The following is a 12,332-nucleotide window of genomic DNA, read 5'->3' on the forward strand; positions in this document are numbered from 1 at the left end:
GACTGAACTTAAGTTTTACAATTATATTATCTTCCACTGATATATTTGACTATAAAGACTGATGCCTGACAAAGAACTCTTAATTTTTTAAAAAATATTTTTATTGATTTCAGAATGGGAATGAGAGGAAGAGAGAAATAGAAACATCAATGATGAGAGAGAATCACTGATCGGCTGCCTTCTGCAAGCCCCTGCTGGGGATCAAGCCTGCAAGCAGGCATATGCCCTTGACCGGAATCAAACCCAGGAACCTTCAGCTCGCAGGCCGACACACACTGAGCCAGTCCGGCTAGGGCTATATTTTTTAAAGTACTGAATACATAGCCTTAACTGAGGCTATGAATTTAATATTTTTGCTGGTACAACACCAGTTTTGTTTTTGTTTTTAATTGCCTCATGAGGAAACAGTAGAAAAAGCCAATGAAACAAAAAGCTGGTTCTTCGAAAATGTCAATAAAATTGACAAGCCTCGAGCAGGACTGACAAAAACAGAGAAGACACAAATTACTATTATCAAGAATGAAACAGGGGATATCATTGGAGACCCTGCAAACATCAAAAGGACAGCAAGGGAGCACTCTGAACAACTTACACACATTTGACAATTTAGAAGAAATGGGTCAATTCCTAAAAATACAAACTACCTCAACTCACTCAAAATAAAACAGATAATTTATATGAAAGAAACTGAATTTCTAAGTTAAGAGACTACCAAAAGAGAAATCTTCTGGTCCAAATAATTTCATTGGAGAATTCCACCAAATGTTTACGAAATCAACACTAAATCTACACAAGCTCTTCCAGAAAATAAGAGGAGGGAACATTCCCAACCCCTTTTATAAGCTCAGTGCCGCCAGGGCATACCAAAGCCAGATACAGTACAAAACAAAAAGAAAATTATTGCTCAATATCCCTCCTAAAGAGAAATGTAAAAATTCATAACAAAATATTAGCAATTATACACAGTGACCAAGAGGGGTTTATGACATGGATAAAAAAAGGCTGGCTCAATATTCTAAAACCAATGTGAGAAGTCATATTAATAGGCAAAAGAAGAAAAATCACATGATCATATCAACTAATGCAGAAAAACACATGACAAAATTCAACACCCATCCTATACTAATAAAAGAGAAAAATGGTAATTGGCGTACGAACGATACCTTTTTCATTGGCTAATCAGTGAGATATGCAAATTAACTGCCAACTAAGATTGGCAGTTAACTGCCAAAAAAGATGGCGGCTAATTTGCATATTGCAGGCAGGATGGTACAGCGCCATCAGAGAGCGGGTAGGGGGCGTGAGTGCCAGTGGTTGCCCGGACCCGATCTGGCCGGCAGACCTGGACGCGAGCCGGCGGGGCGGCTGCGATGTCCGCCCCACTCACGCCGCCAACCCTGGGCAAGGGGCTGATCAGGCGATCGGAGGGTGATGGGGGTCTACGCCTCTGGCCAAGGCATCAGGCCTGGGAAAGGGGCAGAGCCAGCAATCGGAGGGGTCTGGGGGTCCCCTGCCCAGGCCTGATGCCTGGGCCAGAGGCATCAGGCCTGGGCCTGGGGCAGAACCAGTGATGGGGGGAAATGAGGGTCCCCTGCCCGGGCCTGACGCCTCTGTCAGAGGCATCAGGCCTGGGCAAGGGGCCGATCCTGCGATTGGAGGGTGATGGGGGTCAACGCCTGAGGGGGCAGGCTGGGCTGAGGGACACTCCCCCACACACACACACCCAGTGCACGAATTTTGTGCACCAGGCCCCTAGTTTACAATAAAAAGTCTCAGAAAACTAGTAATAGAAACTTCCTCAAGTAGATTTTAAAAATGTACAGAAAACTACAACTAACATCATACTGAATGGTGAACTCTGAAGGAGTAGCGCAGGCTTTGTGGTGAAGGAAGTGCCCTGTATCTTGATTGTGGGGACAGTTACAGTAATCTACAAATGTGATAAAACAGCACAGAATTATGCACCCATGATTTACCAATGTCAGATCCTGGCTTTGATATTGGACTACAGTTATGTATGATGTAATCGCTGGAGGAATCTTAGTGAAGAGAACTTGGAACCTTTCCACAACTTCTATAATTTTTAACTTTCTATGAATCTATTCAAAATAAAAAGATTGCTTTCTGCAATTCTCTTCTAGATGAACTGACATGAGTAACCTGAGCAGCATACATGATACATTTATAGTGGCATTTAATTTGGATGAAATCAACCATACTCATTACATTTTAATGAGTATCCACACAACGATAATTCTCATTACTAACAATGCAAAGCTTAGTCTATGTCAAATTTTGCATAATAAACATCTAAATTATGAGAACCAGAGAAAACAAAAGAACACAAACTTTCTTTTTTAAGTAAGCAATTTTTTAATTATCTATCCCTCGGATATGTTGCCTGTGTGCCCTCTAAGTTGGAGGAAAAGAACAGTCTTACCATAATTAAACTGACTGTTGGACTTTTCACAGTTAATGATGTTAAACCTGTAAGCAACACCTGGCCGCATTCCACTGACTTCAAAGTAAAACCACTGATGATAATGATTACTATTTATATCCGAGTTCAGAATAAGATCATATTCATTTCTGAAAATAGAAAATGAAGAAATCTGATGAAAATGAGAAAAGTATCTGTGCACATACAAAATGAGAAAACTTTAAATGACTTACTTTCTAATTTGAATTACTTTGCGCAGATTCCCAGATTCAAATTTGGAGTTAAACTTCAAAATATCTCCTTCTTCTGGAATGATGTAACTAAATAAAAATTTTAAAGTAAGTATAATAAAATACATTGCCCTTAAGCAGGTAAGCAATAATAAACATAAAAACACACTACAGATTAAAAATACACCATTATCACCTCACCTTCCTCATTATTTTGAAACCAAAAAACATAACCAACACAAGCAAAATACAAACTCTGGCTAATACTTATAGACAAAAACATTATAATTACAAGTAGAGATTTGTTCCTACATTGATAGCAAATGTTAATAAAAATAAGAATTTGTGCCGAAACCGGTTTGGCTCAGTGGATAGAGCGTCGGCCTGCGGACTGAAAGGTCCCGGGTTCGATTCCGGTCAAGGGCATGTACCTGGGTTGCGGGCACATCCCCAGTAGGAGATGTGCAGGAGGCAGCTGATGGATGTTTCTCTCTCATTGATGTTTCTAACTATCTCTCTCCCTTCCTCTCTGTAAAAAATCAATAAAACATATTTAAAAAAAAAAATAAGAATTTGTGCCTCAGTGAATAAGTGCCATTTCAAAATATGTACTAATAATCATATTAAAAAGGCCAGACATACTTTTTAAAATACATAAGACCTGTTCTGAGTACTAATAATTCTAACTAAGCAGTTCTGAAGTAAAATATTGTTTTCAATTGAGATAACTACATTATCTACTATCCTCTAAAACCCAGAAAGGCCAAAACCGGTTTGGCTCAGTGGATAGAGCGTCGGCCTGTGGACTGAGAGGTCCCAGGTTCGATTCCGGTCAAGGGCATGTACCTGGGTTGCGGGCATATCCCCAGTAGGAGATGTGCAGGAGGCAGCTGATCGATGATTCTCATCGATGTTTCTAACTCTCTATCTCTCTCCCTTCCTCTCTGTAAAAAAATCAATAAAATATATATTTAAAAAAATAAAAATAAAAAAAAATAAAACCCAGAAAGATGAAAGTATTATCCTCATTTTACATACTCATTACTTTAGTAAATACTTACTGAGCACCTACAAGGTGCCAGATACTCTTTTTGTTACTTGTCTATTTCCCTAAATGAATACAAATTCTTGCTCTTCTGGAGCCTACATTTAATAGGAGAACACTCCAAAAAGCTCAAAGATTTTGTTCAAAATCATTTCAGTTAAAAATATTTAACTGAAGCCACACTCAGGATTCTTGTTCTTACCACTTCTGCCTGGTCTGTCTGACACAGAATTACAAATGTTGAAATAACTAAGAGAGATAAATAAGGAGATCTGTTTTTCATTTTTAAGAATATTATTTCAACTTCAGTCATTATCCTTTAATAAAAGTCTTTGAAAAGTGCTTTATTTCCTCCAAATAAGACCAGGAAAATGTGAAATTTTCCAAAAATATTAGAATGTTAAAAGGGAAGGGAAAAATCCACTGAGGGCTAATTAAATTTCTCATTTGAGGATGCAAATGACTAACTAATAGTCACATTTGTAATTTGTAATTTTCACTTATTTACTTTTATATAAACCCTAAAATGTTTGATATTAGTGATAATCCTAAACTGTAAATTCAAGCGTCACAGTCAGGCAAGTAATTTCAAGGACTGAAGCAGATTATAAACAGTAAGAGACAAAAGAGCATAGCAGGGACAGTGGGGAATTAGCAAACTTGTATTCCTTCTGAAGGGGATGGTAACTTACTGTCCTGAGGATATGAAAGCTAAATATTACAGGACAAAATTAAAGAATTTCATGTGACATCTCCACTCTCTTAAGTGGAAGTAATTTTAATTTTTTAAAAAACAGCATCAATTTGTGACCTTTACCTTATTAAACCCATTAAAAGTCCACCTAAGAACAAACAAAAGCTTATGATATATTCAAGTAGATAAACATGATTTTATTACTACATTATCATTATATCCCTGCTAAAAGCTGAAAGTGTAGTGACAGTACACTAGGTGGAAGTTCAAAGATAATCTTTATCTTTTAAAAATAACACTGAAGTTTTACAGTAAAAATGAAACTACTAAAAGTAAAACAAAGCCAAACAAAAAAAATCAGACTTACTTTGGGTTATCTAAGTCATATACCACTCGATCTATGATATCACTCTGATGTATTAGCCTCTCAATATCTTGGGCAATTTTTGTCCTGAAATCATAAAAGAGACATTTGACCAAAATTCACTGATATATGCCAAGGCACAACTTTCTCCAAATTAAGTTTTGGATAAAAATAAAATATAAAACGATAAAAATTTCTTAAAGATGACCATTCCCCTCCCTCTCTCTCTCTCTCTCTCTCTCTCTCTCTCTCTCTCTCTCTCTATATATATATATATATATATATATATATATATATATGGCGTATTAAAAAATTATCCCTATATAACAAGACAAAAGTCAGTATTTTTAAAGTCTGAGTTCAAGAAAATAACCATGTAGAATACAATTACAAGCCCAATAGTTTTTTTAAATCTTGAATGCCTATTATGCCTTATTTCAGTGTGGACCCACTCTCTAGCCCTTAGGCAAATAATTTTGTATACATAATAGTAGCATTATTAGAAGCAGTAAAGATCTGAAAAGCCAGAGATTATATAAGAAAGAGATTTTTTTTAAACCCATCCTCACTGGTATGTAGCTAAAATGCAGTTAGGAACTGGCCTGCACATTCTGCAGAGTCCATTCTCTCTTCTACAGCTGGAGAGGAAATGTGCAGGGGAGGCAAACACTTGTGTCGGGAAACGGAAGGCGGTCCCTGCAGCTCCAGGATTCTCTAGGCCTGGCCTTCCCCTGACTCAGTCCAACAAAATAGACACCAACTTACTGGAAAATTCCTAAAATCCCTGCCACTGTCCTAGAAGATTCAGCCACACGGAGACACCACAATCTTCCCATCAATACTCAAGCCAAGGAACACAACAGTCACCAAAAGTGGTACCAAACTGTAGCTAAAACAGAATAGATCTGGATCAGAAAGCCAAGTGCCTGGAACTGCAGGTAGATTGGTCATGAAAGCCATGGTGGGAAGGTGCCTGCTGGTGTTAGTTAATACATAGCTACTTCTCAGAGTAGAGTGGTTAGTCTGAGAGGGATGTTTCAAGATCCCCAGGGATGCTTGAAACCACAGAGAGTACCTAACCCTACATGAGTTTTCTCCTGTACATACACATCTAGGATAAAGTTTAGTTTATAAATTAGGCACAGTAAGAGACTGACAACAACAACTCATAATAGCTGCAGCTGAGCTTTTTGAAGGCCATTCCAGCACTCCAAGAAGCCAGCTGTCTCTGGATGATGCAGTCTGTGGTACAAGCAGGAGGTGGCAAAGAACGGGCCCACTCCCACACACCCTTCCCAGCAAAGTCAGTCCCTTCCTAATGCTCTGTGATTCCATGACGTGGTCAGGTGCATTATGCCGGTTTCATTTGAATAAGTAATGAGCTTAGAAAAGAAACAAACTAACTCCAAAGGACATTTTCAAAACAATGTAAAATTCCCAAGACAGGATAAAAATTACAGCAACTTTAATCCAGAGTAGTTTTCTTTCTAAATACCCAGTTTTTGTTAAGTGTGCCTCATATTTTGACAATGGTCTTGTTTAGAAGGAAGAAGGCATCTGCAGCTCACCTTTGTACACCATAAGGCCTTTCTAAAATAGGCTCTTTGAATGGAGGCGGAATGTGACCAAAATAATCGGGATAAGCCACCTCTGAATATTCTGGGACAGACTTCGTATTTTTCACAATCTCAATGTAGAGGTCTGAGTCGTGGAGTGTTGGTCCATCAGAGACTTCAACTGATACTTGTTCCACTGATGAAGCAGACTCAGTATCTTCATCATCCTCGATTTCGACTCCAGTGCAGCAAAGCTTCCCCAGCTGAACTGTTCTTCCCTCAAACAGAACATTTCCACAAGCAGCCACGTGTGGGCACGCTTTAGAGCACGTAACTACGGTAAGAGGGAGGCTGTAGTCCTTCCTCATTCCTGCAGTAAAACCTGGAGCTGTTTGAGAAGGAATATTCTGCAATGTAATTCGGTCCAAGGCCTTCACAATATCATTGTTTAAGCCATGGACTGATGAAATAGTTCTATTTTGATCACCTAGCGGTTGCTGTAATGTTCTGTCATTATCTTTAATATCTTCTTTTGCCAGATCCATAAAGCTAGGTTTCTTATCACCTTCATCTCCTAGGGGAGACACATTCTCCTTCATTACAACTCCTTTTCTGAAATTGCCTGAATTCCCAGCTGCTTCCTCTCCTGCTGTAGGCACAACAATTGGACCACGTACTTTTCCCTCAAATACTAAAGGCTTTGGTTCTTTGGAGATTAAGTCATAGTCCTTTGAAAATAAAAAACATGTTTAATCTTTTATCTCTAAATATTAAAATGTATTAACAAAACTAAGGCCATATTCATTTTATATACTGCTTCAGAAACCTAAAATTTTAAAGATGGATAAAACAGTATATTTTAATCTTGCTAGCAAAAGACATAGTACAGGGAGGGGCAAAAGTAGGTTTATAGTTGTTTGTATGGAAAATAATACAATAATTAATAAATAATAATATAATAAACTCTGTGTTTCACATACTCACAACTGTAAATCTATTTTTGCCCCATCTTGTATTTACAACAAAATTCATTACACTTATTTTACTTTTTCTATTACAAAAATAATGCCTATATATAACAAAAACATGAGAAACTTAGAAAAGTAAAAAACATCAAAATCCTCTTAAAGAAAACACAAATTGTTATTCTCTAATTCAACAAATATTTACAAGTGTCTGTTTTGTGCCAAGCACTGTTTGAGGAACTTAAGACCCATCACTTGAAAAACAGAAAACAACTCTTCCCTTTTGCAGCTTACATTCTTCTAAGGACAAAGGAGAGAGGGCTGTCAATACAAGTAATAAACATGATATAAATATACTTCATGGAATATTAGAAGGATAAAGTGTTAATAGCAAAAAAGAGGATGGTGGAGTGGTGGGTGCTGGGTGGAGGGGAGGAAAGTGGGGGGAAACAGAGACTTCTGTAATAGTATCAACAATAAAAATAAAGAAAAAATAAACAAACAGGTACCAGGGAAATAACCAAAATTAATTTAACTACATTAATATTTTTTAAAACCTTTTAAGTCTTAAAGATGAAGACAATCTAATAAAAGAGAAACATGCAAATTGACCATACCTTCACTATGCCCCAAGCCACACCCACCAGCCAATCAGAGCAACTATATGCAAATTAACCCAACCAAGATGGTGGCCAGCAGCCACGGAGCTGGAGGAAGCAGGAGGCTTGGTTGCCCCAGCGATGGAGGAAGCCAAGCTTCCCGCCTGCCCTGGCCGCTGTGGCCTCCGCTAAAGGCAACAAAGTTTCAATTACAGAAGATAAATAAATCCCAGATACCTGCTTCCAGCCAGCCTCCACTGGGAGCTTGGGTGGCTGGGGGCCATGGCCAGCCTGCAAACAGCCATCAGCCCCTCACCCAGGCTGGCCAGGCACCACAGGGGACCCCACCCTGAAGGGGTTGTGGCCAGCCTGCAAACAGTCATCAGCCCCTCACCCAGGCTGGCCACACCCTCATGGGGTGAGGGTCTCCACTGGGGGGCTTGGCAGCCTGCCAACAGCCATCAGCCCCTCACCCAGACTGGCCAGGCACCCCAGTAGGACCACCACCCTGAAGGGGGTGTGGCCAGCCTGAAAACGGCCCTCAGCCCCTCACCCAGGCTGGCCAGGGGCCCCAGTGGGAACCCCAGTGGGGACCCCCCCACCCTGAAGGGGCTGTGGCCAGCCTGCAGCCAGCCATCAGCCCCTCACCCAGGCTGGCCACACCCTCATGGGGTGAGGGTCCCTGTTGGGGGTCTTGGCCAGCCTGCAAACAGCCATCAGCCCCTCACCCAGGTTGGCCAGATACCCCAGGGGGGACCCCCAACCTGAAAGGGCTGTGGCCAGCCTGCAAACAGCCATCAGCCACTCACCCAGGCTGGCCAGGCACCCCAACAGGACCCCCCTCCCTGAAGGGGGTGTGGCCAACCTGAAAACGGCCCTCAGTCCCTCACCCAGACTGGCCAGGGACCCCAGCGGGACCCCTACCCTGATCCAGGACACCCTTCAGGGCAAACCAGCCAGCCCCTACCCATGCACCAGGCATATAATAAAAGGGTAATATGCAAATTGACCCTAACAGCAGAACGACTGGGAATGACTGGTCACTATGACACACACTGCCAGGGGGCAGATGCTCAATGCAGGAGCTGCCCCCTGGTGGTCAGTGCGCTCCCACAGGGGGAGCTCTGCTCAGCCACAAGCCAGGCTGACGGCTGCCAGCACAGCAGTGATGGCGGGAGCCTCTCCCGCCTCCTCAGCAGCGCTAAGGATGTCTGACTGCAGCTTAGGCCTGCTCCCCACTGGCAAGTGGACATCCCCCAAGGGCTCCTGGGCTGCCAGAGGTATGTCTGACTGCCAGCTTAGGCCCGATCCCCCGGGGAGCAGGCCTAAGCCAGCAGGTGGACATCCCCCGAGGAATCCCAGACTGCGAGAGGGCACAGGCTGGGCTGAGGGACACCCCCTCCACGAGTGCACAAATTTTTGTGCACCAGGCCTCTAGTATCTTCATAATGATAAAAAGTTCAAAAGGAAATCAATTTACATTCATATATACTAAATAATAAGCCTCAAAACATATTTAAAAAACTGATAGACCTGCTAAAAGAGAGACACATTCACAATCACAGAAATTTCTAAAATATTTTGCACAGTAATTGACAGCATAGGAATAAAACTCCATAAAAACAGAAAAGAAGTTTTCACCATGATTAACAATCTTTTCCTAATAGGCATATAACCACAGGAGACAAGGACACAAGAAATCGTAACAAAATTTGACCATATTTAAAACTATAAAATAAGCCTCAAAAATGTGAAAGAATTATAAGAATAAAGAACTGTGTCCTCTTATCCTACAACAATATGCTAGAAATCAATAAAAAATGGAAATTAAAAATCCAGCTTTAACATTACCAATGAATCAAAGAAAAAAATAATGAAAATAAAGTTACAAAATAAAAATTATAAGAATGCTGAAAATCAATACTTATGTGATATAGCTAAAACAGTAATTAGAATAAAATTTATCACCTAAAAATGTAAATGTTAGAAAAGGCTGAAAAGAACTAGATGCCTATCTTAACATGGTAATATACACAAAAATATAATTTATAAAAGAACAAAAATTGAAAAAAATCAAGACATGGCAGTGTAAGTATATTACATTACTTAGAAATATGGGGATTAACTTCAAAAACATGCTAAAAGTGACTGTAGGAAATATCAGGTGGGAAGGAGACAATAGTTTCCCTCATTAAACTACACAAAACTGTTTGGCTCTTAAAACTCTGCCCATGTATAACTTTAATAAAAATTTAAAAACACCCTAACCAGTTTGGCTCAGTGAATAGAGCATCAGCCAGTGGACGGAAGGGTCTTGGGTTCAAATTCTCATCAGGGGCACATACCTCCACTGCAGGTTCTATCTCCACTTGGGGCACATGCAGGAGGCAAGCAATCTATGTTTCTCTCTGTGTGTCTCTCCCCCTCCCTTCCACTCTCTCTAAAAATCAATGAAAAAATATTCTCAGGTGAGAATTAACAACAAAAAATTTTTTAATAAAAATTTAAAATCAAATTAAAAAGAAGGGAAAAAAGAAATAAAAATAAAACAGAACAAAAGTTCATATGGTAGATATCATCACGCTACCACAGATATATGAAAAATGAGCTGTGAAAATACAGAATTTTGACACCTCCCATATTCTGCCATAAAGAAACAAAAGCAAATAAAACTATAATTGTCACTATGCATAAATAATCATGGCCTTTAAAGCATGGTAAGTTCTCCTCAAAAGTCTGTTGATAATTACTTTAATAATTCCATATGTTGCCTTCAAATGCATTCATTTTGCCTCCTCTGGCTATGAATAAGAGACTTAGCACATCTGGACACAAAGTGGGTGGTGTTCAGGACTCAAACAAACACATCAAGTAATTTTCACCTTCACTAGCTGATGTTGAAAATGACATGCAAATCAAAGAGGAAAACATCATAATATTAATTTCATTTATGTTTACTATCCCATGATCTGCCGGTATTTCGTATGATGATGGCTGAAAAAACCTTTCAAACACTTCCTATCTAGAACCAACCAATATAGTTCTTTCTAATATAATTGTATTCATTTTAGAGAGAAAGGAAGGGAGATGGAGGGAGAGAGAGAGACAGAAACATTGATTGGCTGTATTGAGTTGGCAACCTGGGAAATGTGCCCTGACCAGGAATCGAACGGGTGCACAGGATGACGCCTAACCAACTGAGCCACACCGGCCAGGGCTCCAACCAATATTTTTAATTCTAAAAAGTATATCATTTAAGTACCACTGCCTATATGTACTTCCAACACAGACTTCAAAAAATAGAGACGCAGCAGTTCTCAAACCTGTGGGTCGCGAACCCTTTGGCGGTTGAACGACCCTGTCACAGGCGTCACCTAAGACCATCCTGCATATCGGATATTTACATTACGATTCATAACAGTAGCAACATTACAGTTATGAAGTAGCAACGAAAATAATTTTATGGTTGGGTCACCACAAGAGGAACTGTATTTAAAGGGCCAGAAGGCTGAGAACCATTGGACCAAGGGGGGGGGGGGGCCAATGGGGGATAAGGACACATATGTAATACCTTAATCAATAAAGAAAAAAAAAATATAGGCTGAAGTATTTGAACAGCACATTCTTCTACCTAAAATTGAGATAGTCAAGTATGATTTGAAATGATTTCCCAATTATGTAAATAAAGATACGTGCTATTTCCTGTAGCATATGCTATAGAAATAGAACTAACTCCTCTACGTAAAACTTTCTGGCAAAATAGAGGATATGTTAATAATTATGTACTATTTGAAGTAGTTTCTTTTGATTAAACACAGTAAAATGGAGTCCTCACTTGGGAAAAAGATTTTTCAGAGGTCTCTCACTTAGACAAACCTGTCTTTACCAAGTGACCATGGACACACCAAGTCAGACCAAAAATAGGAATCTGCTCTTGGAGCAGCCAAACCGAAGGGCAAGTTGGCCACCTGTTCATAGGTACTAAGCAAGAAACCATCAAGGGTAGTCTGTCTATGTGATGAACGAAAAGACGGACATACAAGAAGACCTCATCATTGCAGCCTACAACAAAAAAGAACTGGCTTGTGAAAGAATGAGAATCAAAATCCTGGCCTTCACACCCATTAAAAAATTACCTCTATTCCTATAATTTTCAATCACAATATGTAGTTCTCATGTGCACACAGGGATGAAAATAAATTATTTCTTCACACAATAATCAATTCCTTCCCCCAAATCCCTTTCACATATTTTTCTACTTTGAGTTAGCAGTATTTCTTACTTCTGTGGTTTTATTTTTAAATGGTTCTTAACCTGGTCACAAAAGTATTAACAGAGCAGCCAGAATACTTCCTGTAGGATGATTGTAAGAAAACCAACCTGTATCCTTTCCCAAATGCCTCTTCTTATCTTCTTTGTCTCTTTTTGACAAATAACCT

At 39.7% G+C, this 12,332-nt stretch overlaps 1 protein-coding gene across 1 annotated transcript in view; it reads right to left on the reverse strand.

The window, feature by feature from the left end:
• The window catches only part of AGTPBP1 (ATP/GTP binding carboxypeptidase 1), a 111,610-nt gene that overhangs the window by 41,436 nt on the left and 57,842 nt on the right, over positions 1-12,332 (reverse strand). Inside the window, exons 14-18 of the mRNA XM_081103329.1 lie at positions 6,817-7,057; positions 6,342-6,717; positions 4,777-4,860; positions 2,674-2,760; positions 2,441-2,589 (exon numbers count right to left, since the gene is read on the reverse strand). Coding sequence (XP_080959455.1) covers positions 2,441-2,589; positions 2,674-2,760; positions 4,777-4,860; positions 6,342-6,717; positions 6,817-7,057 — 937 coding nt within the window. The remainder of the gene's footprint in view (positions 1-2,440; positions 2,590-2,673; positions 2,761-4,776; positions 4,861-6,341; positions 6,718-6,816; positions 7,058-12,332) is intronic.

Source organism: Myotis nattereri, assembly GCF_964212035.1.
Source record: "Myotis nattereri genome assembly, chromosome: 12".
Lineage (NCBI taxonomy): Eukaryota > Metazoa > Chordata > Mammalia > Chiroptera > Vespertilionidae > Myotis > Myotis nattereri.